The 26,106-nt window shown below is 61.2% G+C and overlaps 1 protein-coding gene across 2 annotated transcripts in view; it reads left to right on the forward strand.

Moving 5' to 3' along the window:
* PAX7 (paired box 7) overlaps positions 1 to 26,106 on the forward strand; it is a gene marked incomplete at its 5' end in the record, with an annotated part of 87,906 nt that overhangs the window by 37,893 nt on the left and 23,907 nt on the right. For both annotated transcript variants that reach the window (XM_079147153.1, XM_079147154.1), the window contains 3 exons: positions 9,858 to 10,057; positions 15,698 to 15,863; positions 16,672 to 16,871. In XM_079147153.1, coding sequence (XP_079003279.1) covers positions 9,858 to 10,057; positions 15,698 to 15,863; positions 16,672 to 16,871 — 566 coding nt within the window. The remainder of the gene's footprint in view (positions 1 to 9,857; positions 10,058 to 15,697; positions 15,864 to 16,671; positions 16,872 to 26,106) is intronic.

Consider the following 26,106-nt stretch of genomic DNA (forward strand, 5'->3'; position numbering starts at 1 on the left):
GCCCCCGTGACGAGGGACATGGCGGGCCTTTCCCACCCGCTGCTGGACTTGCCCACTCCCTGAGCGTGGTTCCCCACGGTGGGGCAGGAAGCTGGGCTGCAGCTTCGTTTCTGGGTGTGGGCGCTTGTGGGATGTCCACACCTCCGTGGCAACAGAGCTGAGGCATCAGAGTTTCCTGGGGGCCTGTTGGCAAAAGGGAGCATGAATGGGAAGGAGGCAGAAATGAGTCCTGCGGGAACGCGAGCAGCTGGAACCTGGGAGAGAGGCCGTGGCCCCGGGGGCCGCTCTGTCTGTCGTGACCACGGTTTCTTCATTTAACTGATGACTGCAGATCCTATTAGGGACTTGTTCTGGAACATTCTAGAATGTTCTTAATTTCAGGAACCACAGAAGTGCTCCCAGTTGCTCTACCCTGGAGTAACACCCAGGATAATAGGAGGAATACAGTTCCCAGCCTCCAGGAAGCCCCAGCTGTCCTGGAAAGGCACGGTCTCCATGCCAGGTGTCCCCCGATTGACGGGGGAGACGCAGTTCCCAGCTCAAGAAGTTTGAGTGAGCCTCTTGCAACCAGGTGCTGAGGAGTGTTGGGCAGACACCTCTCCTCCAAGGCTGGGGGTGGATGTCCAGGCTGAGCAGCAGCAGGAAGGTCAAGGCCGGGGCGGGACCGGCGTTCTCTGAACGGCAGTCACAGAGAGCTTCGTGGACGAGGCAGACTTCAAGGCCAGGTCGGGAGGACAGGGGAGCTGGAAGTGGCGTGGGGCATCGCCCAGGCTGCAGGCCAGTACCAGGGCCTGTCTGGCCGGTGCTGGGGGACCTGGGATGTCCACCAGCTGGGCCAGCTGCCTGGCTCCGTTGTCTCTGCCACTCACCCCTATAGAGTCTCAGTGTCCTCACCTGAAAATGGGCCAAGAGCAACCCTGGGCTTAGCTCTAGCGAGACCCAGGAAGGGACGCCGTGAGGCCAACACATCTGCCCTGTGGATGCAGGTTCTCCCGGGCCCTTGGTAGGAGCCCAGCCTTGAGGAGGAGGCCGTGGTGACCACAGGGCCCTGTCTTCCAAGCACAGCCGACCCCAGCTTTCTGCCCTGGGGTTGGAGGGCGAGAGGGGGACAGGGACAGCCCTTTCCCCGCCTCCTCTTGGCTGCAGCCTCGGGAGGAAGGAGGGGAGCTGGGAGAAGCCACAGGCGTGACTTCCCAGCTCGGCCCTGGGGCGGTGGCTTCCCCTTGCCCCCGGCCACCCCGCACCCACTTCCCGAGGGTCCACCCCCCGTGGTCCTTCAGTGCCCTCCCACCTGCAGCTTCTGTGCCGGGTTGTGTCGCTTACCTGAGACCCTCCCCCTGCTCCTCTCTGCGGGTGCCATTGGACCTGGGCCCTTCCCCTGGGGACGGGATGGTGTGGCCGGGTTGGGGCCGTGCCTGTGCCAGGGCAGGATAGGGAAGGCGACCAGGAGACGCGCCCGCCGCTCATTCGTCCTTCACCTCCGTGTTTCCTGCCAGGCAAGTGTCCTCGTTGGGCAGATCCAGCTCTTATCTTCTAGAGGTGCCGACTGGAACGTCGGTCACAATGGCAGATGCCGTTTACTGGGCACCTACTGTGTGACTCTGATCTCCAGGCAGGACGACTGTGAGGTGGAGACTAAGGTTTCCGCGGTGTGTGGAGCGGCTTCCTCGGAGCGTGGCCCGGGCGCCTCCGCACCTCCCCAGGCCCCCGTCCTGTCAGCAGGCACCGGGAGGCCCCGAGGGTGAGGGAGGACAAGGGACCTGCCCAGGGTCCTGTGGCAGGCTGGAGACTGAGCAGGATGTGCCAGCTGCCCCCGCCAGGCTTCGTTCTGAGAGGTCAGGCTGGCCTGGTCAGCCTGGCCCCTGTCACCAACCGTCGGGAGCTCGGCCTCTGCCCAGGTTTCTCTCTTCCCCTCCTCCTTGCCCCGAGCACCACCCTCACTTTGGAAATGACCAGAACGGGGCTCAGGAGTTCAAGAACATGTCCAGCTCCTGTGGCCAGTGGGAGGCAGGCCCAGATTGAAACCTGTCCCTCTAACCTTAGCTACTGTCCTTCCCGTCTCTCCCCAGTGTTGCTCAGCTGCCCTGACCACAGCCTATGCCACAGGCCCAGGTGGGCAAGGTCTTCAGGTGCCAGGGTGGTGCCCTCTACTGGGCCTGGCCCCAGCCACGGCTCCCTGCTTGCCCGGTGACTCGGGGAGCGAATGATTAAAATAACCCAGGGAAGCAGGGAGTGAAATGGGCGATTGTTTGCAAGATGATCTCAATGCCGTAGGAAGCGTGCAGGCGATTTTGAACTGAGCTCCACGTAGTAGGCTTGTTCCTGCTCCAAATAGCCTCCCTTTCCAGACTCCACAGCCGTTGCCATGGGGTGAAGAGACCAAGTTGGAAGGGCCCTCAGGACGTCTTCTGCCTCAACCAATGACTTAGGCGGGTGAACCTTAGATATGAATTCTTCTCCATTCCTGGTCAGGCCTTCCCTGACCAAGTGTCCTGTCCTTGACACCCATCTCTTCTCTCCCATCTGTGCTTAGTTCACAACTCAGTGCAGAAAAGCCAGCTCTAGATGTGTCCCGAGAAAACGTGACTCTGAGTTCTGGCTACATAACTACACAGTACCACTTTAAGCAGTACTACTTCCTTATTCCTAGGTCCCTTCCTTCCTGGCAGGAACATATAAACAGCGCCCTCTAGCGCCTGAGATCAGCACCAAGGGCCATGATCCTACAGCACCCCAGGGCCCCACATTTTGTGGTTCGAATTGTCTACCTAGGATTCGGAACTTAAATCTGCAGCCCGAAGGCCCGGGGTCTGCTTAGAGGTCCTGGGGTCCTTCAGAGGCCAGAAGGGCGGGTTTCACCCTTTGCCAGCTAAGAAGCCCCTTGAGAAAGGAGCAGGAAGTGGCCCCTGCTGGGTCCTCAGTGGATAGGCCGGGGGCAGGGCTGCCTGCGGGGCTCAGAAGTGGGTGGAGGTCCCACTCAGAACCTAGAGAAGGATCCAGCCCGTGACGGGGGTCCCGGCTTGTCCCGGCTTGAGCTTTGGCTCTCTTCTCTGGGGCCAGCGGGTTGGCCGTGTTGCCTTGACCCGGGGTTGGAGATAATGGAGTCCCCAGATGCCTGGTGGACACAGAACATTCCGGCTCTTCCATACGTGCCTGGGGAGCGGGCAGGGGAGGGGCCGTGGGGCCACTGAGGGCAGCAGCGCCGGGGGAGTTGATGGAGATTCCTTCTGCCAAAGATGGCTCTCCAGGGGCCCCTGTAGCCCTCCTGCCACTCATGAGCCCCCTGCTCCCTTCTCCCCCTGGCCTGGGACCCCCACCTGGTGCCAGAGCTGTGCAGCCTGCATGGGGCAGGGTGCCTGGCTGGGGTCCTGGGGTCCCTGTGACCAGGACAAGAGGGCGTGTGTCTGGGGGTGTCAAGTAGGGCCAGGGATGGGAGCTGAGCGGGGTCCACCTGGCCTCCCCTCCACGCCTCTGCCCTGCGTGTCCAGAATAGGGCTGGACCACTGTCACCTTTGAAGCTCCAGCACTGGGGACAGAGTAGGTGCCACATGTGAATGAGCCAGGCGTGGACAGCTTTGCTCTGCCTCGGCAACGGGAGCACAGAGGCCGGCGCCTCAGAGCGGATGGAGGAGGGCGTCCCCGGGAAGCTCGGGTCCCCAGCACGACTCTGTGTCCGAAGGACACTAACTCAGTCCGTCACTCATTCGCTCATTCATGCGGGAATTACGTAGGGGCCCCTCTGTGAAAAGCACAGGAGGTTCAGCCAGGATCACGAAGCCGGCGAGAAACCCACCCTGGAGGGGAGGCAGGGGGTGGCAGTTGGTGGCAGAGTGTTGGGGACAGACAGTTAAATACTCAGCATGTGCAGCTGTGCCACATGCTGGGGAGAGGAGCGCGGATCCCTTTGTGGTCCACGGTGTGGAGGCCACAGAACCCGCGGAGTCAGGAGCCGCACCCCGGCCTCTGAGCTCCTGGCTGGGCCGGCTGCAGGCCGCAGGAGCTGGCTGGGGCCAGAGCGGCCGAGGAAGGTGCTGAGGCAGAGGCCACAGCCCGGGCGGGCAGAGGCCTGTAGTTGCGGGACAGGGCCCGGCTACGGGTGTGGACTGAGCGCCCAGGGGAGGAAAGGGCGTTAGGGGTGTGTGGCTGTGCCCAGTGCTGAGGTGGGCGCCCAAGAGAAGGGAAGACGCGGGCCCTGGGAGGTAGCGGAGCTGGCCCCCGCCTCTGGGCCCCCTGGCCCCGGCCCTGGTTCCGCAGACAGGACCCAGCCGGCTGGTTACAGCTGAGCAGTTCTGGTGGAGGGGCCGGGAGGGCGCCTGCCGGGCCTCCAGCTGAGCTGTAAATGACTTTTCCATTTTCCGAGGCCCGCGCCCAGGCCTGCTTGGTATTCAGGGAGGCCGGCCCGCACTCGCCGGCTCTCGGCTCTGCCCGAATTACTTGATTAAAACGCATATCAACCATTATGTGATTCGTTTCTGTGCCGCACGCAGCTCGGCGCCGGGCCTATGTTAAAGTGCAATGAGGGCCAGGCTGGAGGGCGTCCGCCATGGGAGGCAGAGAGCAGGACCCCAGCCTCGCAGCCAGTGCTGGCCTCCATGACCTGGGGCGACAGGGCCAGGGAGATGGGCACCTCGCTCCTGCCTGTTTCCTCCAGCAAAAGAGAGAGGAGGGGAGCGGTGGGCAGCAACCTCCCCGGTCCTCAGGATCAGAAATGGAATTTTCCGTTACCTAGGGACCTGGTGGTAGCTGAGTCTGTCTCAGGGCTGGGAGTGCTGGGTCCTGGGTCTTCTTGCCAGCCTGGGACCCCACTGAGCACCTGTAAACGTTGCTGACCGGCCACCTGGACCCTTCGGGTGGTCTAGAGGGACGGCACTGGGACAGTGAAGCAGTGTGCGGACTGTGGTGTGCTGGGCCACGCGGGTGATAACGCACAGTGTGACGTGAGTCCTAAAGGAACTCCCGCCGTGCTCATGAGCAAGCCGGGCTGAGCCCGGGGACCTCCCAGCCGTGACCAGCACACCCACAGCTGGCCAGTGCCTTGATTGACGGGCGAGCCGGGGGAGCCAGGGCCCTGAGCGCCAGCGGGATGGGCCCAGGAAGCCTCGCCGGGTTGGCTGCCCTGAGCTGGCTGCCCAGGTGAGCCGGATGCCACGCCGCGGCCCAGGTGGCCCGCCAGGCAGAGGGAGCTGCCTGGCTTTTTCATCTCAGGAGGCCAGAGCAGGACAGAGAAGCCCGTGGCTCACAGTGTCCAGACGCCGGGTAGTGGTCTCCTGGGCTGGCAGAGCCCAGGCTTCCTGGCCCACCCGGCCGTCGGTGGCAGGTTCCCAAAGGTGGACGGGGGCTTGCAAGGAGGCAGTGGTGGGGGAGAGCCCACTGTCCACCTGCTGGCTTCGACCTGGCCTGGGCTGCACTCCGCCCTGACCCCCACTGGCTCCTGCCCACACTCAGTCTTTCCAAGCTGAACAGCCCGCCTGGCCCTTGTTCTGTCCTCAGGCTGCTCTGTGGCTTTCGTGAGTCACCGGGCTGTCCTGCTGTCCGATGCCTGTCCCGTGCCCCGGTCAGTCTGAGCCACTGAACTGGAAGATCTCCAGGATGAGGTGCTGCCTCCTGCGTCAGACTGGCAGCTCCCTGGCAGACGCTGCCCTTGCCCTCGGGGAGGCCCGAGGGGGAGGCCCGAGGTGACCGTTTCCTCCTTGCCCCACAGGGGCAGAGACGGGATCCGGGCACCTGACTGTGGCCCCGGCCGTGCCCGCCTCTGGGGCCACCTTCAGACCAGCGCCTGGCCCTGGGGACAGGGCACTGCACAGCTGCTGGAGAGGCTGGGCTGACCAGGAGGCCGCTCCCTGCCGCCGCCCCAACCTGCTGTCTGTCTAACGAATGCGCCCGCATGTCCGCTCCCCGTGCACCCCGCCCACGCTGGCCTCGGGCGACTCGCATTTGGTGCTGGAGGACTCGGCGCAGGTTCTCTCTGTGGCCAATTCCACTTAATCCTGTTGATTGATTTACCTCAGAGGCTAAAGGGGTCCTGGGGGGGCGGGAAGCTGAGGCGAGGCAGGCTCATGGCGGGCCTGGGGCTCTTTGTCCCGCCCTGCTTTGGCCGTGGTGCGCCTCCCCGCTTCCCGCCATCACCCTCCTTGTCACTGATCACAATCTGCCTGTGCCCTTTCTGTTCCAAATCACTCTCGAAGGCCCCAGTCCTCTGCACCTCCAGAGCCTCCGGAGTGGCATGCGGGGATGCGCTTTTGCCCTCATTTTTACAGCTGAGAAAACTGACGTCCAGAGACAGGAAGAGACTTGTCCAAGGTCACACAGCAAGGGAAAGACAGACCAGGATCCAGTTTTCGGGTCCCCAAGACCCGGCCTCCTGTCTAGACCAAGACTGTCACACTCCCTCCTGATCCGTCACTTCCTCCCCATCCTTCTCCAGGAATAGAACGTGGTCCTATGGGGGCTGTGTGGCCTCCTTAGAGTACTGAACCTCTCTGAGCCTTGGTTTTGCTATTTTTACAAGAGCCAATTGTTCCAGCATCACAGACCTGTCATGAGACCAGCACAGAGAAGCCTCCCCGCCTTGAGTGGGGGTCTCTTGCAGGGGGTGAAGTCACAGACAGATTGTGGTCTCATTCTCAAGATGTCTCTGCATCTCTGTGGGCGGAGGACAGTCTCGCTCTCCTTCTCAGCATCCCAAGGGTTGTTATGGCAACACCCCCATCCAAGAGGATCATTCGAGATCCTTTCCAAGGCGGAAACGTGTGGGCCTTGCTTTGCCTCCCTCAGTCGGGCTCCTGTCTGCTGCCTCCCTGGCTCCATGGATCCCCAGGTCCCTGCTGAACAAGGGATGGGGAGGCGGGGGACAGGGGACCAGAGCCAGAGGCCCGCGGTGCGCCTAGACCCCCTGGAGAACGGGGCCTGGGATGGGGCCGCAGCACTGAGCCCAGGGCGGTGGAAGGAGGCCCCTTGAACTCGGTGCCTCCGCCTGAGGCAGGTGTGGGTCGTCTGCTGACAGGGTCACAGTTTGGGGCCTGGCCTGGCAGCTGTTGTCATTTCCTTAATATTTAACCTTATACGGAAACGCCTTCCAAGCCCCGTTCAAGGAAGCCGATGCTCCCGACAAGGGAGCAGGGGTGTCCTTTCCTGTAAATGGACGGGAGCCCCAACTGGCTCTGGATCCTTCAGTTCCAACGAGAGTGTCCCGGCGGGCAGCTCTGAGCCCGAGGCCGCCCTGCCCGTTACGAAGGGGAAGCAGGTGTGGTGTCTAGGCCGGGCAGCCACCAGCCACCCGTGGCTCTGCAGCTTCAAGTCAGAATCAAATACAGGGGAAAACTGAGCTCTCCAGTGGCACGAGGCGGTTTCACGGGCCCCACGCCACGGGTGGCAGGGCCGCCCCACTGGACAGCGTGGGTGGAGAACGTTCCCAGCACCACCCAAGGCTCTGTGCAGGGTGCTGCTCTGGAGGTGGACAGACGCATCAGACCGGTGTCCTCCAGGACGGGACTGCCTCCTCCCTCAGCTGAGCCGCCTGGCTGGCCTCCTGGCTCTCAGGACAACCTCTGGGCCTGGGTTTTGCTTCTGGCAACCCTGATCCCTGTCCTGAGCTCGAGTGTCCCTCTGGGGTGCCCTGCCCCTTGCCAACACCAGCCCTCCGTCAGAGGCCCCAGCGGCCTGCTCTCCTTGTGTCCATCAGAGACGCGAGGTCGTGCCGTGAGTTTCAGGAAGGAGTCCTCGGGATTAGCTGTCTCTGCTCGAGCCCCCGGCCAGCTGTGCCCACCGAGGTCTGCTCTCAGCGACAGAGGGGGCTGGCCGCTGGCAGCAGGCTGTAAAGGGCAGGGGAGGGGCTCAGCTCTGCCCAGGTCTGCCCCTGGCGGCTAAGGGAGGACTGGCTGGCCTTGGGGGCCCTGGTGCACGGCGCGATGTCACAGCTGGGAACAGCCTGGCAGTGGTCAATAAAGTGAGGGCGACTTCCCAACTGATGAGCTAACAGGACGGAGAGAAGGGACCCCAGGGCCGAGGGCACTGCCAAGACCAGCCGGGCCTCCAGGCGTGCCCCACACCCCGCTCCCCGCGCTCCTGCAGGGACAGCGCCGTGAGGAGCTGCCCACAGTGCCCTTCAGCAGGCGAGGCCTTTGCAGCCGTCCCCTCCCTCCTCTGGACCTCTGAGGGGCTGCGTTCGCCTCTGCTTCCGTTGAGTGTGTGTGGAGGTTGGCTCCGCGTGGGTCGCCTGGACGTTGCTTGGCGGAAGGGCGTGACTTGGTGTTGGTGAGCAGGTCGGGACAGCAGTCTGAGGGTCGGTGGACCCTGGCAGTCTGGACACTTTGCTCTGCTGTCCCGTGACTCAGCCTCTCCCGCCTGTAATGTGGGCCCCTGACGCCAGGCTCCCCCACGTTGTCTCAGGCTCTGGGCTCGGGGATGGCGTCCCACCTGTCCATCCGGGCACAGAGCAGATGCTCAGTAAACACCCTGGGGAAGGAATGAATAAAAACCCAGGTGCCTCCTGGAATTCCAAAGATGGAGGAAGAAGGGACAGGGTGGTGTGGCGCCGGAAGGCAAAGAGGAAAGGAGAGAGCAGGAGTGGGCGCAGGAAGAGGGTCAGTGGCTCTCCTTGGCCTCCACCTTCCTTCCTGCTCGCTGCTTCCTTCTTTCACTGGCCCCTCCCCCATGCTCTCCACAGGCCTCCTAGTGGGGTGGGTAGAGATTCCGAGCCCTGCCCAGGGACCTCCCTCCTAGTGCCCACTTGACAGCGTCAGAAATGGGCAAGTGGCAGGGGATCACTGGGGGTGGGGAGCCAGTTCGGTCTCAGCCCCAACAGTTGAGAAGCTTGATCAAGCCCTTCCTGCAACCTCCCCAGACTAGAACTGGGGCAGAAATGGATTCCTGGCCTCACAGTCCCTTCCAGTGCCGGGGAGCAAGCTGGCTCCAGCTTCCCGGCTCTCTTTGCACAGGAAACAAAAGCCTTCGCCTACCCCCAGGCTCCAGGGTGGAAATTAGTCGGAGTTAAGAGGTGCAGGCCATGGCCTGACCAAGACCACCCCTGTGAGGTCACCTCCTCCAGGCTGGGAGGTCACTCGGAGATCTTGGCATGTCGCAGGAAGGGCCTGTCTGTGGAAGTCACACTGTGCAGACATTTCATGCTACATATGGGGAAACTGAGGCCCAGGGGATGTGAGCCTTCCCAGGGTCCCGGGCATTTCATAGCAGAGCCAGGCAGGAGTCTGAGTCCCCCAGGTCCCTGCAGTGCACGGGGGCTCCTCCTCTCTCTCCCTGGCCTTCTCTTCGTGTTTGCAATATTTCCACCAAATCCAACAACATTCTGGTTGAAATGATCATCACTTAAATTCAGATATAGCCAAAACTCCGCCGTCCCACCCCCGGGGTTGGCGTCTGCCGGCTTGGTTACCGGGTTGTGCGTGCTTTTCCAAAAGCGGCGTCCATCTCCACACGCTGGTTTGTACCTTGCTTTTTACTTAGAGTTGGGTTTTTGAGGTAATGATAATATGCAGTGAAAGCCTCCCTTTCTTGAAGAATATAGTTCTATGAATTTTGACAAGTGCATTTCGCCATGAAACGGCCCCCTGAGTCTTATGTCATGGGAATCCCTCCGTGGGAGTGGAAATAATCTAAATGCCCAACTATGGGGGATCAGCTTTAAAATAAAGGAGGAGGGATGGTTTTGCCAGAGAGTGCTGGCTGTCTCCTAGGGCGGGGGACGGAGCTCGTTTCCATAGACACTGTGGGGTCAGCTCCCCTGTGCCTGGGAGGGACCTGGTCCTCAGTGAGGGTTCAGAGCTGGGCCCGGGCTTGGCGCCCTGCTCCCAGACCCGCACCTCCGTCTCAGCCCCACTCCCTCCTCCTCCGGGCTCCAGGGAACCGGCTGGATGAGGGCTCGGATGTGGAGTCGGAACCCGACCTCCCGCTGAAGCGCAAGCAGCGGCGCAGCCGGACCACGTTCACGGCCGAGCAGCTGGAGGAGCTGGAGAAGGCCTTCGAGAGGACCCACTACCCCGACATCTACACCCGCGAGGAGCTGGCGCAGAGGACCAAGCTGACGGAGGCGCGCGTGCAGGTGAGGGCGGGCCAGCGCCGGGCCCAGAGGGTCAGGCCAGGGTGGGCCGCGGGCGAAGCAGGGGTTTGATGCCACCAGCACCTGAGGCAGAGGTGGTGGAGGCCCCAGGGAAGGGGGCTGGAGGGACAGAGAGAGAGAAGGAAAGGAAGAGGGAGCACGGGAAGGAGGAAGGAGGGCACAGGTCCTCCAAGGGGAGCCCAGGAGGGGATTTCTGAGCAGGCCTGGCTCCCGCGGGTGGGTAATGAGTTTCCTGTATGGGAAGCACCCAAGAGGCTGGGCAGGGCAGGGCAGGGAGACCCCAGACCTGGAACGTCCCCTCCTGGCCTTCCAGGGAGGGTGGGGAGGGGGCTCATCTCCCAGGCCCACAGTGGGCTCCAGTGCCGGGGCCCAGAGGCCAGGCTGGACAGGGCTAAGGCTGGTGGAGGAGGCAGAGGACAGCCCGGCGGGACCATTCCAGGGCCACGCTCTGCATGGACGGAGCGGTGGGCCTCAGAGAGCTGCCCCAAACTACTTGCTGGGGCTGCAACCAGCCAGGGGACAGCGTTCCTTGGTCACCCACGGGGTGCCAGCTGCAGTGCCCACGGCTTCTCACATGCGGCCTGGGGGAACCTAGACAGCTCGCGGGGCGGGCAGAGTCACACAGCCCCCAGCCGGAGGGACAGAAGCAGGCCCAGAGAGCTGGACCCCGCTGAGCTGGGCCTGGCTGGCGCCAAGGCCCTGGACCTTCCCATGCGCAGGAAGACAGTGACTCAGACCTGGATTTGAAAGCACTAGGGAGAGGGAGGCTCGGACGCTCTGGCGTTGAGCCCTCCAGGAACTGCGCTGCCCCCGCCCCCAGCCGACCCCCAGAGCGGGGCCTCTGGCTGCCCGCAGCTCCCCGCATGCCCTCCCCTCCCACCGGGCGACACCCGAGCCGCCGGCCCCAGCTCGGCCCTCCTCTGATCCCTGCAGCTGTTTCGGGCGCATTCCTGGGTGCCTGCTCATTCCCACGTCTGGGCTGGGGCTGCTCCCGCCACCTTGAAGCCTGTCTGCTCCTTGTGAAACTTCCTGGCTGTCAGGACAGTGCTTTTATTGGCCCAGGGGACCTAGAAGCAGGTGTCACTCAAGGCCCAAGGAGGGAGGGGGTCTGGGAACAGAGGCGTGCAGCCCGGGCGGGAGCCCAGGCAAATCCTGTGCGGGTCAACTCCCTGCTGCCCCGGCTGCCCGCAGCCCCCGCTGCACGCAGGGTCTCCCTCCACAGGCTGTGGCTCCCAGGCCAGGGCACGGTGTCCCTCCTCAGCCCCAGGGATTTCTTAGCAGGGGAAGGAAACAAAAATGTTGAGTGTTTTAAGAATGAACAAAGGCTGACCCAACACCGCAAAAAAAAAAAGAAATCAAGACCGTTTATCCTGGAGAGAGACTTGAAGCAGGGGCTGCTCTGAGCCCAGAGAGTGGTGGGACCAGGGACAGGAGGGCACCCCCTCAGTCCCGCGGGAAGGTCCACAGGAAGAGAGCTCGGGAGCCCCCGGGTCCTGCTGCTGATCCGCTGTGACACCTCCAGCAGGCCATTTCCTTTCCAGAGACTCAGTTTCCATCTGTAAATAGGGGATGGAGCTCAGACCTCGTGGAGCTGCGGGTTCTCACTTACTGACCATAGGGACGCCAGTGAGGCGGTGAGATCTCATCTCCAGAAATGCTCGAGCAAAGCACAAGGCCCAGCGGGTCAGGGAACCTTAGGAAGGGGATCCCTGGTGCCGGGAACGGGCTGCGACCTCTGCCGAGGCCCCTCAGCAAGCACTGCTTAGATTCTGAGCGACTGTTTTTGGTTCCAGGGACTGAACCCAGAGGTGCTTTACCTCTGAGCCACCTTCCCAGGCCTTTTTATTTTTTATTTTGAGACAGAGTCTTGCTGAATTGCTGAGGGTTTCCACAAGTGGCTGAGGCTGACCTCAACTTGGAGATCCTCCTGCCTCAGCCTCCTAGTCCCTGAGATTATAGGCGTGCCCCTTGCCGAGGCTTGGCTCTGTGCTTTTGAGGTGTTGGTCTCTGATCCTAAATCCGTGGTTCTGGGATTTTGCAATCCAATCACGTCTCCTCTCAGTGGCTCTGGGAAACAGGCAGGTGAGTGGACTGATTCAGGGTGGGTCGGCATCAGAAGCCTCAGGGCGGATTCCAGCTCCATCACTTCCTCTCTTCGCCTTGGTCTCTTCATCTGCAAAATGGAGGCAATAGTAGTAGGGTCAGACTTGTTCTGGGATTAAATGATTAAATGCAAAAAACAAAAAAATCTATTAAGAAATGCCTGGCATACAGAGGGGCTGTATCGTGAAGACCCCACCTGCTCTGGGCATCCAGCACTGGCTGCCCCTGCGTCTCCGTCTGTCCCTCCGGCCATCAGTGAGTGAGAACGCTCTGCCAGGTGCTGATCTAGGCTTTGGGATTCCACAGGGGAGCTGTTGGGAAAGCCCTCTGGCTCCCTCCAGCTTTGCCCTGCCAGGAGTCAGGAGCCCCCCACCCCTTGAAACCTGCTGGGCTCTGTGACCAGCAGGAAGTCCGAGCCACAGGAAGGTGGGAAGCGGGTGTCAGCCAGGGGAACACGGGCCAAGGGACCAGGATGCCTTCTCTGAGGAAATTTCCATTTTTAAGCCCCTGGAGGCCAGACCCCAACCTTGCCCACATCTTCCGTGGGGGCGAACAGATCAGTTGTCACAATCCTGAGCTTGCCCATTTCTTCTGGAAACAGAGGCCGAGGGGCTGCAGGGTCCCAGGGTCACCCCACAGTCTGTCCCATGCCCACCTGTGAAGACATCCTGACCCTCAGGGAAGAACAGGGGCAGTCGGGCACAGCGCCGTGCACGGTGGCCTGATTCAGAACCCTGCCACCGGCTCCTGTTTTTCTGAACAGAAATCCCACTTCGGGGGCCCCGGCAGGTCAGCAGCCTGCACGGGCTCTTTCCACGGCCCCAGAGTGAGTTCACGGTGTGCCTCTGACTCGCCAGGCAGACCATGCCCCCTCTGCAGCTCTGCACCACCCCAGGAACCCCGGGAGGCGGGGGCCATCCTCTGCCCATGCTGCAGACGGAAACACCGAGCTTCAGCCCAGGGACACCACTTCCCAGAGACCCAGAAGGGGCCGTGCTGGCTCGGGTCTCTCTGTCAGCTTTTTTCCTCTGGGCGACATTAAGAGACAGAGCAGGTGAAATTCAACTCTGCAAAAGAAGGTGCCTACTGTGCCCACTCCCAGGACTAGGTATTGGGAGAAGAATCCAAAGTGAAAAATTGGGGCTGGGAGTGCAGCTCAGCGGCAGAGCAGGTGCCTAGCATGCACGAGGCCCCAGGGGTCCACCTCCAGCGCCACAGGGAAAGGAACAAGAATAATCAAACCGCCAGCCCTGCCTCCAAAGGGCTCGGCCCATCAGGGACTCCGGCCTGTAAGTGGGCACCTTGTACTTGACGCTGGCCAGGGGTCCTTCTGGCTCAGCTGTCCCCGTGCGTCCCCAGCAGACAGAGCCAGGGGTTGTAAGTCACCAATACCTGCCTGCCTCACTCACCCGAGGCCCAGAGGGGCCTCACAGGCAGCCGATTATAAAAACGGAGGCGCAGATAGATAGCGGGCCTCCCCGCTTAGCTGGGGTTAGGGGCAAGCTCCAAACCAGGCGGTGGGCTCCGGGGTGCCCCCTCTCATCCCTCAGCCACCCTTGTTGGGAAGCGGGGAGCCCGGCAGGATGGAGGTGTCCCGGGGACACGGGGCAGGCCCTCTCCTCCGACGGTCCTCCTGGGTCCTGAGGGCCAGGTGGGAAGCCCGCCTCTGCCCTCACAGCACCTGCGGGGCACCTGCCTGAGCTCGCCACTCAGAAAAGCCTGTGGGTCCTGCGCCAGGCAGAGGGCAGCTGGAGGACCAGGACCCGGCCTGCTCATCACGCTCCTCCGTGTCTGGCTGGGCACAGGGCCGAGTCCCCATGAAGGTTTGGGATGTAAAGAAGGGAAAGGGAGGAAAGGAAAAGGGAGGCGGAGAAGGTCAGGGGCGGGAGGAGGAAGGTGCTCCCACTTCACTCTTTATTTGTGGAGAAGATGGGCCATGTGGGGAGCAGCCCCCCGTGATAGGCCAGGACCCTGCAGCCTGAAGGTTAGCCATCCTCCCGCCATGTCCCAGGCTCTTGCCACGGTCACCTCATCCACAGTGTCACTTACTTGAGCAAAATCAACACATTTTAAAATAGAAGCATCTTTTCCGTTAAGAGAAACCTCGTCCAACAGAGGCACGGGGAAGGCCGAGCACCACGGAAGGCTCCCGCGTGCTGGACTAGCCAGGAGGGACGAGGAGCAGGATGAGGACGCTTAGCCCCAGACCCAGACCTTCCCTTCCCCAAGGCGGAAGGCCCAGGGAAGTGGGTGGGCAATGGAGGCAGGGTCGCTTCCTGACCTGGACGCCTCTCCCACTTGGCCAGGTGGTCCAGGTGCGCCCTCCCGGATTCACCAACTTCATCCAGGGTCCCCACCCTTCCCCGGAGGCTGGAGCCAGGAGACAGTGCCCTTGCTTGCGGGGTTCAGAGCAGCCCTGCTGGCAGGTGCAGCCCAGCCCCAGGGGCCCCTGGGGATGTCCGGGTGCCCGCGAGGCTGGGGAGCCGCGGGACTTGGTTTCGCTCGGGAGGCAGCTGCTTACTCTCCAACCCGGCTGTGCCGCCTCCTCTCTGGGAAGCCTAAGTGGGTCCGAGCCCACGCTTCTCCCCGTGGAGGACTAGAAAAGACGGGCCACGCGGGGCACACAGGCACCCTCCCCGGCTGAGGCTCCCTCCCGGCAGACGTTTGGGGCTTGAGATGACCCCTTACCAGGGGAAGTGAGATCTCCTCCCCACTGGGGGGTCTCCAGCCGAGTCCTGCAGCCCAGCCCCAGCGAAGACCCGCCAGAGCCGGCTGCCCTCCTGTCCAGCCGCTCATCCTTCATTCTGTGAATGTCTGTTCAGCACCGCCCAGGGGAGGCCGGAGCCCTCCTGCGCCCACCTCAGATGCGAAGATGAGGGAGTCCTCGTAAGAGGGGCGGAGCTGAAGGCGGAGGAGCCAGCGGCAGGAGGGGCACTCAGGGGAGGGGGCAGCAGGTGCAGAGCCCGGAGGGCGGAAAAGAGCCCCCGAAGCAGCCTGTCACTCGCTCATTCTTTCTGTGTCCTAGAGGGTTGCAAACCCAGGTAAGCAGGCTCTAGAGCCAGACCCATTGAGTCGGAACCTAGATCGCTTGCACGCATGTGGCCCTGGGCAAGCTACGTGACCTCTCTGAGCCTCCGTTTCCCCTGCTGACACGGCAAGGGCGGCAGGCAGGCTGGGGGCCACCCTCGGGGCCGGAGCCACCGCAGGGCATGAGCACCGGCCTGGGAGTCACACTGGTCCGAGCCAGACCCGCCTGTCATGGCCAGCTCACTCATTTGCCCTGGTCTCAGTTTCCCCATCTTTTTAAAACGGTGACGATGCTGACTCTTCACTGGCTGTGGGGACAGAAGGGCGACCTGCTATGAAGTCATTCTGCAGACCATCCAGTGCTGCTTGACAGGGTCTTTCCTTCCCTGGAGGAAGACACCGGCTGGGCCTGGGCTGGAGGATGCTGGCTGGGGCGGGGACAGGGTCCCGCTGTGTCGGCCGGTGGTCTTCATCCTCCGCTCTCCACCCCAGGTCTGGTTCAGCAACCGCCGTGCCCGTTGGCGCAAACAGGCAGGAGCCAACCAGCTGGCAGCCTTCAACCACCTCCTGCCGGGGGGCTTCCCGCCCACGGGCATGCCCACGCTGCCCCCGTACCAGCTGCCGGACTCCACCTACCCCACCACCACCATCTCCCAAGGTGAGCATCCGGCCCGCCCCTGCCCTCCCCGGCCACCTGCCCCTCAGTCCTCACGCGGTTGCCCTTTTTGTGACCACTTGGTGCTTCCTTGCGGACAAACTGTTAAGCCAGAAAAGAGGCCGCCCTGCCCTTGAAATTCCCTGCTCCCGAGCCACGGAGCATCCAGGAGGGCTCTGGGCCCTTTTGGAAGAGAGCTTCTCAAACTCTCCTCCACCACGGATCTGGGAGCGCTACCTGCGGGCCTGAGACTGCATTTCCACAAGGGCTGCACAGAGGGACCCCGACAGACTCATGTGGCTGCCCAACAGCTGGAACAGAAATGGCCCCAGCATCAAGCCATTTAAACCCTGGTCCCTCCACCCGCTGGCCTTGTCATCTTGCATGAGTCCCCAGCCCACCGAGCCTGGTGTCTTCGTCTGAAAAACAGGAATCGCGTTCTTGCCTTGAACTGGCGTGTGGCCAAAGCTCACAATATGCCAACAGGCCAAGTCCAAGCAGAGCAGAGTCCCACAGAGGGGTGACTTTTGGCCCAGCTGACATTTATGGAACACCTGCTGGGTACCTAGCAGCAAGACCAGCATGCAGTTGCAGAGAGAATGTCTAGAAGTGAAAGGTGTCAGTTGAGACTTGGTCCCTCCCTAGTGTCCCTTCCCAAATCACCTGAGGAGGTGGCCGCCTCCCCTCAGGGAAGAAAACTCGGCTAGAGAGGCTGGAGGCCAGCGTTCCTCATAGGAAGCTCTTTCCTGCCCTCAGGGGCACAGCCTCCAGGGCAAGGTCACCTGCTCAGGACTCTGGGGTCTCTCCACAGATGGGGGCAGCACTGTGCACCGGCCCCAGCCCCTCCCACCGTCCACCATGCACCAGGGTGGCCTGGCTGCGGCTGCGGCCGCTGATACCAGCTCTGCCTATGGAGCCCGCCACAGCTTCTCCAGTTACTCCGACAGCTTCATGAACCCGGGGGCCCCCTCCAACCACATGAACCCCGTCAGCAACGGCCTGTCTCCTCAGGTAGGTGGCCTCCCTGCTCTGTCCAGTCACAGCGCCAGACAGCAGCCTGCGGGTGCTCTGGTTGACCCAGGTTGGTCACTGGTCTCCGTGAAGCCCCTGGCTCTTGGGAACCTTGAGCTTAAACGGCAGATGGCCTGTCCCCTCCACCCCCATGTTGGACGAGCTGTGTCCTTGGCGCTGGGTGGTCTTCCGCAAGCTGCACGCCTGGACGTGGAGAAAGGGCTCCCAGCGTCTTGCCGTCCAGAACCAGGAAGAGTGCTCATGGACTTGCCCTGGGCCTGCCCCCAGGCCCCGTGCCTGCAGGAGGCTGGCTGGGGCCGGGTTTTGTCCTAGCCCCAGGAGTCCTCCTGGGCTTCACCTGGGGCCACATCTACTGCCCTTCACCCGGAGTGACCTCCTGGGAGGCAGGACATCTGTGGGTGGAGAGAATTGCCCGTGAGGATGGGCACCCGGAGCTGCACTCTGATTGGGTCTCAGAACTCTGTTCACTCGTGTGTGATTGGTTGCTGAGAGGTCATAGGACCTGCGTTGGATGAAGTCAGAAAGATGGCTCTGGGCTCTGGTGGCTTTTGGTGGCTTTGAGGAACAGGACTCCTGGAGGCCAGAGGTCCCAGTGAGTCTGAGGCACCGATGGAGATCCCTGGGGGGAAGGGATGAGGCCCGCCTGGTTTTCTATCTCACCTGCTGGGTCCCCCAACCCCTGTCTGTGGGGAGCATCTGCAAACTGATCTCAACAGCTGTTGTGGGGAAAGGTTCAGGCCCTGGGGTGAGTTGAAATCCCTGCTGTGCCGCGCAGGGTGACCTCGGGCTGGTGTGCGTCTGCAAGCCCTGGTTTGTCCTCCGTTACACAGAGTCTGTTACTAACCTGCTAACCAGTTCAAGCACCTAGTACAGCCAAAAGAAGGGCCAAGTAAATATTAGTGGATTTGCTGTCCCGTTGCCTGGACAGTGTAATCGATATGAGAAACCTGTCCTCCATCTCAAAGGGAAAATTTTAAAAGTCAAAAGGGGTCCATTGCCTCCTGCAGGTCACAGCATCCAGCTTTGTGTCAATAAATCCATCCCATTGTATCGATAAAGTTTTATTGGAACACAGCCATGTTTATCGCTTTACGGCTGCTTTAATGCCGTGATGGTGGAGTTGCTGAGTTTCCAAAGAGAGCAGAGCCTGCAGAAACTAAAGTGCTTTCTGGCTACACAGAAGAATATTGCAATTCCCTGGTCTAAAATATTCCCAAGAATATTAATTTTCTGCTCTTCTGGGTTTATTCCCAATTGTCTCTATTGATGTGTGTAGCTGAGGGTTGATTGTGTTTCAGTTCCATCCCTTACTTGTGGGGAAGACCTAGAGCAGGTCCTTCCCCCTCTCTATGCCTTGATTTGCTCATCCACGAAATGGGAACGATGCTGGTACCCACCTCCTAGGGTCATTGAGGATGGAATGAGGTGACCAGCCTGGCACACCGTGAGTGCTCAGTAAACGTAAGCAGGCACATGCAGAACCCCTAGCTGTGACTCACCAAGCTTCTCGGGGGCCCACGACGAGGGGCGGTGCCATTGACTTGGCTGAACTGGTCAGCCCCGTGGCCGGTCCTGCCAGGCCTCCGGGTGATCAGGACCCTGCACATGCCCACAGCCTGCAGGCCAGAACCCTCCCCCCACCAATGAACTAACTTGACCTCTTCAAGTCTCAAGGTCATGACCTTGGCCTCATTAGTGCGGAGGACTAACTGGCCAGGCTAACCTGCCAGAGCTGGGACAGGAGGTGGACAAAACAGGATCCTAGAGTTTGCAGAGCAAAGATGCGGCAGAGAGCAGAGGTGTCTGTGGCCCAGAACGTGGTCCAGGCCTGGCCCCGGGGGCCAGAACCAGTTTGGAGGAGCATCCTTGGAAAGCTGAAGAGGGACCTGGAGATAATGGGGAGCAGCAGCCTCCATTTGCAGATGGCAGGGACACGTTGGCTGGGCCAGGGCTGAGCCAGGGCATCCAAGTCCCTGGCCACCCGACCAGGTGGGCTGAGCTCCTCCTCGGAGCAGGACTGCTGTCAGAGCAGAGGACCTGCTAGCTCACAAGGGTCCCTGGGGTTGGGGATGGGCTTGAGGGTGACGAGGGAGAGGAGGAGAAGCCAGCTCCTGGTGCTAGCACTGGACCACGGGGAAGCTTCTCGACTCAGGGCTGAAGGCTTTGGGGCAAGGGCTCGTTTTCCATCCCGTCCTGGAAACTCCCCCTCTGCCTACTGAGAGGAAGATTAACGGAAGAGGCTCGGGAGACTCGCCCATCCTGGGGCTGAGAGGCTGGGGTCATGGTGAGGAGACCCACCCAGGGTTCCCACCAAAGGTGTGAAGACAGATGGAGGGTCTGACAGGGGCAGAGGGGGCCGGGGTGAACAGCTGCGGGGGCGGGGCGGCACTCGGCAGCAGCGAGGGCAGCGGGGTGTGTGAGTGTGTGTGCGCGCGCGCGTGCACGTGCGCCGGCTGGTTCAGCCCTGAATACTTCCTGAAAGACCTGAAAGACGGGTCGCAGGTAGCGTGGGGCAGGGGGTGCGTGTCCAAGACCAAAGTTCCCGGCAGTTCAAAGCCCGACTCCGGGACTGCGCCCTCCCCTGTCTGAGCAGGCAGAGTTGACACCACCGCTCATCTCTGGGGTCTTGGGACCAGTGGGGTTGGGGGTTCTTCACCCAGCAGGGGTCTATACGGGGAGATCATTTATAGGGACAAATTGACCCAATGTCCCCCACCCCCGCCACAGGGGGTGGTTTGTGCATCTCGCCTGGGCAGGGAGAGAGTGGGCTTTCCACCTGGGCTGGGGGTCAGCACAGCCCCCACGACCCAGGGTTGTGGGTCCCGCCACTGTGACCTGGGTGGGGTCTTTGCCCTTGAAACCAGAAGGAGTTTCTGTTCTTACAAACGCCAGTGGGGGTGCATCGGGCTCTCAAGCACCTGGTCAGACCTGGGACAGGCCAGCTCTTCACCCTGGTGACTTGAGGCTACCTGTGGGGAAGACCCCTCTTCCCACCAGTTCATCTGGGTCCCTTGTCACCAGGCAGCCAGGGATGCAGGCACCACAGGGCCCCGGGACTCCCTGGGACACAGCCCAGCAGAATTCCACAGAAAAGCCGTCTTCTTATCTGAGTTCTGCGCCTGCGTCCTGGGCAAATAAGAGGACAGAGTTTACCGATTGCTGTCCTATGCCAGGCATGGTCCCCGCACCCTGCTAACCGCTCAGCCTGTGTGCTGCTGGCTCAGCTTGGAGGAGGGATGTGGCCAGAACGCCAAGGCTCAGGTTAAGGGCCAGTGGCAGAGCCGAGTGGGTGGGCAGAGCCTTCCTTGAGAATTGGGTCCCTTGGTGTCCCCAGCTGCAACCCCAGCCTTGTAGGATCAGGGGCTGAGCTTGGCCCAGGAGGTCCCCAGCTTTGTGCACTGTGTCCTTCTGAAGAGGAGTGGGGGAATGCCCAGGGGCCTCATTCCCGATGGCTTGTCCAGGCGAGGACCCGGCCCCAGCCCCAGCCCGAGGGAACTTGGGAAATGACTCCTAGAAAGCAGCTCGGGAGTTGGGAACAAAAGTCACCTCCATAAGGTGAATACACAGGACCCCGAGAGCTGCCCTTGGTGGCTTCGTGCCAGCCCTGTCTAGGATGGCAAGCAGAGGGTGCAGAACGAGGACCCCAGCCTGTCCCGTGGGATCCCAGCGTGGCGGGGAGATAGCCCGTCCTCAGAAGCTTGTGGTCAGGTGGTCGGCAGAGATGGACCTCTGTCCTTAGGCGCCCTGGCCTGAGAGCAGAGCACAGTGCCCTCTGGAGAGGTCCCTGAGACGGTGGAGGCAGGCGTCCTGAGGTCAGCGGGAGCTGAGGTCTTACTGGCCCAGCTCCCAAGCTCAGAATCAGAAGCAAACTTCTGCCATCTCCAGGGTCCTTTGGAGCTGGACGTTACAGGTGGGCTGCCCTGTGCTGGGGCCTCTCCGGGTGCTGAGTCATATGTCCCTGGGGTGCAAGGCTCTGTGAAAGGTTCTAAAAAGTGGCGGCTGGGATAGGAACAGGGTGACTCCAGGGCCCGCTATGCTATACGGCGTCTGCTCCGAAAGGCTGGTCCCGTAGTCCTACAGGGAAGTCGAAGTCCAAGGCCACAGGGGCCTTGGGGCAGTCGAGGTGGAACCCTGTCCCCAAACCCCTTCTTCCCCAGCCGTTTTGAGTGGTCGACTCTATGTCAGAGTTGGAAGTGGAAACCAAGGCCCGAGAGGGCTCAGCTTCCAGACGTTTGCTCCAGGTCACACCTTGTGTTGGCGGCCCCCAGCTCTGGAGCCCTGGTCAGGGGGTCCTGCCACCGTCAGGGAAGGAGCCTCGGCTGTGGCGCCTGGTGCTCCCTCCTGAGGCCCCAGGCGTCTCCTCCAGCCCCCTCAGGAGCTCAAGGAGCCTGTGGAAGGGAGTTACGTAGTCACCATCCCCGCTGCACTGAGCTTCGAAAAATGCCCTCTGAGTGCGCAGCCAAGCCCGGGCCCGGTGCCACCCGCCACAGACCCAGCCTCCCTGTCCCTCCCTCCTTGACGCTCACTCTCCCCCCCACCCCCGGCACATGATAATGGGGGAGATGGGGCTGGGGGCCGCTCAGTGGTGGAGATCCGCTTGGCACGGGTGAGGCCCTGGGTTTGGTCCCCAGTGCCACAAACAATTTAAAAACCACAGTGACAGTCACCTTGGGGTGGATGCTTATGGCAGACCAGGCACAGGCGGGCGAAAGGCTGAGCCCGCGTCCACGGCCACAGGTATCACGTGACCCTCATTTTACAGGTGGAGAAACTGCTTTATCCAGGGTCTTCCGTCCATCTATAAACAACCTATCTGTGGAGTCACGTGCCAGGCTCTGTGGAAGGTTCTAGAACGTGGCAGAGCTGGGCTGCAAACAGGCTGCTCCAGAGCCTGCCAGGCTTTCCTGTGTCTGCCCTGAGGCTGGTCCCATAGTCCACGTGGGGAGGCTGAGGGCCCAGGCCATGGGAGCAGTTGATGGCAGAAGCAGGTTCAGAGCCCGTGTCCCCAAACCGGTTCCTGCCGAGGGCACTAGGGAGGCGGCTCCAGGCACTGCTTCTGTGGCTCCTGACTGGGGGCTCCTGCCGGCTTCTCGGTAGCTGCCTTCCTGGCAACCTCGGGGCCACCAGGGGAGCCACCCAGCAAGGACAGACACTCCCTCAACGAACACCTGCTGGGTGGCAGAGCCCATGAAAGGACCTCACCTGCGTGAAGTCGTTCGCTCCCCACAGCAACTCTCCACATGCTCAGAGAGGTCAAGTAACTTGTGGAAGGCCACAGAGCTGCTGAGTGGAACAGAGAGGGTTTTAACTGAGATCTGCCTGACCCGCGAACGTCCCCCCCGACCCTCAGCAGGACAAGGCAGTCTCTGCTCTCGGGAACCAGGCCTGGCCCTGGGTGAGCACCGGAGACTCCCTCTGCCTCTCTCTCCTCTCACTTCCTCTTTGTTCCCCCGCCCCTTTATTGGCGACATTGCGTTTATAATAAGCATTTAAAATGAGTCTTGCTGGACCAGGGACGGGGAAGGAGGAGGGAGCAGGAGATTTGTCGGCAGGAAGATGGGGAGGGGGATCGTGGAGTGTTAAATAGCCCAGAATTTTTAAAAAACTGATGCAAATCACTAGTAGGAGAGAAAATTATGTGCAATTACGTCCTGATATTGGAAGGTTTTGCCTGGCCCAGGCAACAAGATCTCATTAGCAAGCAGAAAATAAGATTGAAATGGTGTGTGAAAGAGCCGAGAAATGAATTTGAATGCTGCGTTTGTCCACAATTACCCCCTCCTTCACACACGTTTTATTGCAATTTTTTTATTATTCTTAATCTCTCCATTCCTCAAAGCAGATTGGGGACATCCTGGCATTACCGGGGCATCGGGAGGAGGTGTGGAGGATTTCCTGCCCCCGTGAAAGGAGACCCTTCTCGCGCACATTTTCCAAGGTTGGGTTTTGGAGGGATCAGAATTCATTTCTCCGGCTTAGCAGGTTGTAGGAACACAGGGCTTTAACCCCAGCGCGCTCCTCTGCGCCCGCCCAGCCTGCCCTCTCCTCCCTTCCCGGGCGGGCGACTCCTCTGCCGCCCGCTTCCTTCCCTTGGCCTTCTCGGGCTCTCTTTCTGACTTTCTCTTTCTTGGGAGGCCTCTCCCTTGGGGACCATGTGAAGAAGAAAGCCTGGGGTGGCAGAAATTGCAAGGCCTTTGCCAACGAGAAGCCCTGAGTTGGAGTCCTGGTTTTCCCACTTACTAAGTTGCTGTGTGACCCTGGGTAGCTTGCTTAACCTCTCTGGGCTTCATTTACCTCCTCTGAAAGCAGGCACCAGACTCCCTACCTCTCAGGGGTGCTGTGAGGACTGACAAACTTGAGGAAAGTGCCTGGCACATAGTAGGTGCTCAATAAATCTGCATTCTCCACCCCCCCCCATTCCATCTGTGCCTTGGTCACTGACACCCCTCTCGCCTGTCCCCTCCCCTCTCTGCTTTACCCCTTTGGTTGGCAGGGAAATGCCTGTGTTGGGTCTCCATCTAGGACGACGCAGGGTGTTCGGTTGACCCAGTCTGGGTACAAGTGACCTCCCCTCTGCAGAAAGCACAGGAGACGCGACCTCTCGCCGCCTCAGGTCCCCAGGGAAGGATGGGGCGACTCAGAGGGAGATGTGAGCTCTGAGTGGTTTTTTCCCAGGATGAGGGGAACGCTGAGTCACCCCACCCCGCCCCTGTTTCTCAGGGTGACCGGCAGTGTTGGTGTGGGTCAGGGGTCAGCCGTGGAAAGGGCCAGGACTCTGTGGCAGGATCTTCTTGGACCTGAGGCATGGATGAGCTCACCCCTCCGCCTCCACCGAGGCGGGTCCCCCGAGCCCCGTGGCTCATCCATGCCTCAGGGGACACCCCATGAGAGAGTGGGCAGCAGCCACATCCGGTTCCCCAGGTGTCCCTCCATCAGGCTGTGGCAGATGTGGTGGTGGTGGGGGAGCCGGGCTGTGACAGGGTAAGGTGAAAGACAGCGGGGAGGGTAGACACGGAAAAGAACGTCACTTGGCCTCAGGTCCAGAGGTCCTGGCACCCCGGGGCCTCCCCAGCCCTGGAGGGACAGCCCCCGCCGGGCTCCTGCTCCCACGCCACCGCCCTTCGTCCATGGCTGCCCCCCTGGGGCCTGAGCCAGCTACTTCCCGCTGTCAGCAGCTCCCCAGCCCACTCACCTGCCCCTGTCCATCAGGCCCCATGGAAACCGCCTGTCCGGTCTCTGCCCTTCTCACCCTTTCCCTGGGTGGAGAGGCAGGGAGGGGCAGGGAGCTCTCGCCCAAACCAGGGTCTGGAACCTTCCAGGCTGCCAGGGAGGGGGAAGCCAGGCTGTGGCAGGCTGTGCTGGGACGGGGGCCTGGCTGATGGCCTACTCCCAGGGGGACACTGGAGTCTCTTATCGTCACAGGGGGAGGAGAGCTGGCCAGCAGTCTACTCCCCCTCCGGAGCAGATTCTGAGTCTGAAGCAGAGTCCAGAGCTGAAGGTACCCCTGGGGGGCCACTCCAGTGCCCACCCGGGAACACGCGTGTCCTCGAGCAGGTGTGGCGGAGCTTGGCTCTGCTCGGCCCTCTGCAGAGTAAGTCCTTCCGTCTGTCTGGGCATAAACAAGCCATGGGAGCAGCCTGCTCTGGGTGACCAGATGTTTCCAGGCCTCTCTGTCATCAAGGTCTTAGGCAGGACCCCAGGGCGGCCCTGTGCTACTCAGCACAGGATTTATTTTGGTGACACATGTAATTCCCAGGGTCTGGCACATAGTAGGCCACCAACAGCTGTTGGTCAACCCCCAGCACCGTTCAGGCCTGATGGGACCCAGCTGGGGTGGGTTCCAGGGGACCCTGGGGCTCTGGACGGTGGCTGAGCAGCCTTGGGACTCGCAGATCTCACTGCCTTGGGAACACAGCACCTGGGAAACTGGCCACCTCCGCTCTGCCAGGTGTTTCCAGGGAGACCACACCTTCCCCACAAAGAGCAATCAGAGAATTGCCCGGGACACTTCATTGTAATTACTGGTCACACAGGAAGAGCAGAGGAAGTCCGGAGGAGGGAGGACGTGGGCAGAGAAGGTGACCTGGACGAGGGCTGAAGGGGAGATGTGACTTGCTCAGGAGAAAATCAAGGAACGGGCAGGAGATGGGCACAACCTGGGCAGTGGCCAAGGGCCAGCCAAGGGCTGAGGCCTTCGTAGCTCGGGGCACTGGACATAGCACAGTAGCCACACACACCAGGCCTCCAAGCCTAGCCCCTCTCCTTTTTGGCTGAGTGATCGCAGGCAGGCCAGGGAGCTCTCCCAGCCTCAGTTTCCTCATCTGCGAAACAGAGTTAGGGAAAGAGAGCCTACGCCGGGACTCACCCCGGCTGTGCTTTGCAGACAGAAGAGCTTTCCCCGTCTGCTTCTCCCCGCCCTGAACGGAAGCTGAACTGCTGAGGTCTTGTTTTTTCTTTGACTTTTTCGGGCTGGGAGGGTCCAGCACAGGCCTAGCATGCTCTCCGGTAGGGAATTCAGTTCTGCCCTGGTTCTGCCTCTGATCTGCTGTGGGATCTTGGTAGATGGCTCCAGACTCGGGCCTGTTTCCCCATCTGTGCAAAGAAAGAGACCAACCCCGCTGGTGATCCTGCAGCTCTCCCACAGGAGCCCCGGCCCTAGCTCTCTGGGCTGCCAGGCGTCCCAGCAGGCCAGGGGTTTAGCCATGGGGACCTGCCTGGCTTGGTGGGAAAGAATGCAAATAGCGGATTTGTCCTTCTTTCTGATTAGCACTGGGGCTCAGGACGAGGCAGTCCCGGCAGATAGAGGGAAAGAAAATGAGGGAGATTAGCAATTAATACTGCGGGCAGACTTGGAGCTTCGCGGGCCCGTCTCAGGGTCCCTGGTGGGAGGGAGGCTGCCAGGATGGCTGAGCAGCTGGACCTCGGAGGCCGGGCAGGACCCCAGCTAGGAGAGGCAGAGGTGACTTTGTGGGCTCCATAGGGCCGTGTCCCTGCCCCCAAGCCTCTGCACCTGAGCTCCCCGGGACTCCTCTGCCACCCGTTCTCACCTTGAACCCAGCACCCCCCTGTTCTTTAAGACTTGGCTCTTCCTGGAAGCCTTCCCTCACCCCTTTAGTGGGCTAGCTGTGCTTCCCCAGGGGAATTTATCACACTTTATCAGTATATGAAAATTACCTGTGTTGCGAGACAAGTACTGCTAAATAAATAATAACAC

This window comes from Sciurus vulgaris (assembly GCF_902686455.1).
Source record: "Sciurus vulgaris genome assembly, chromosome: 1".
Lineage (NCBI taxonomy): Eukaryota > Metazoa > Chordata > Mammalia > Rodentia > Sciuridae > Sciurus > Sciurus vulgaris.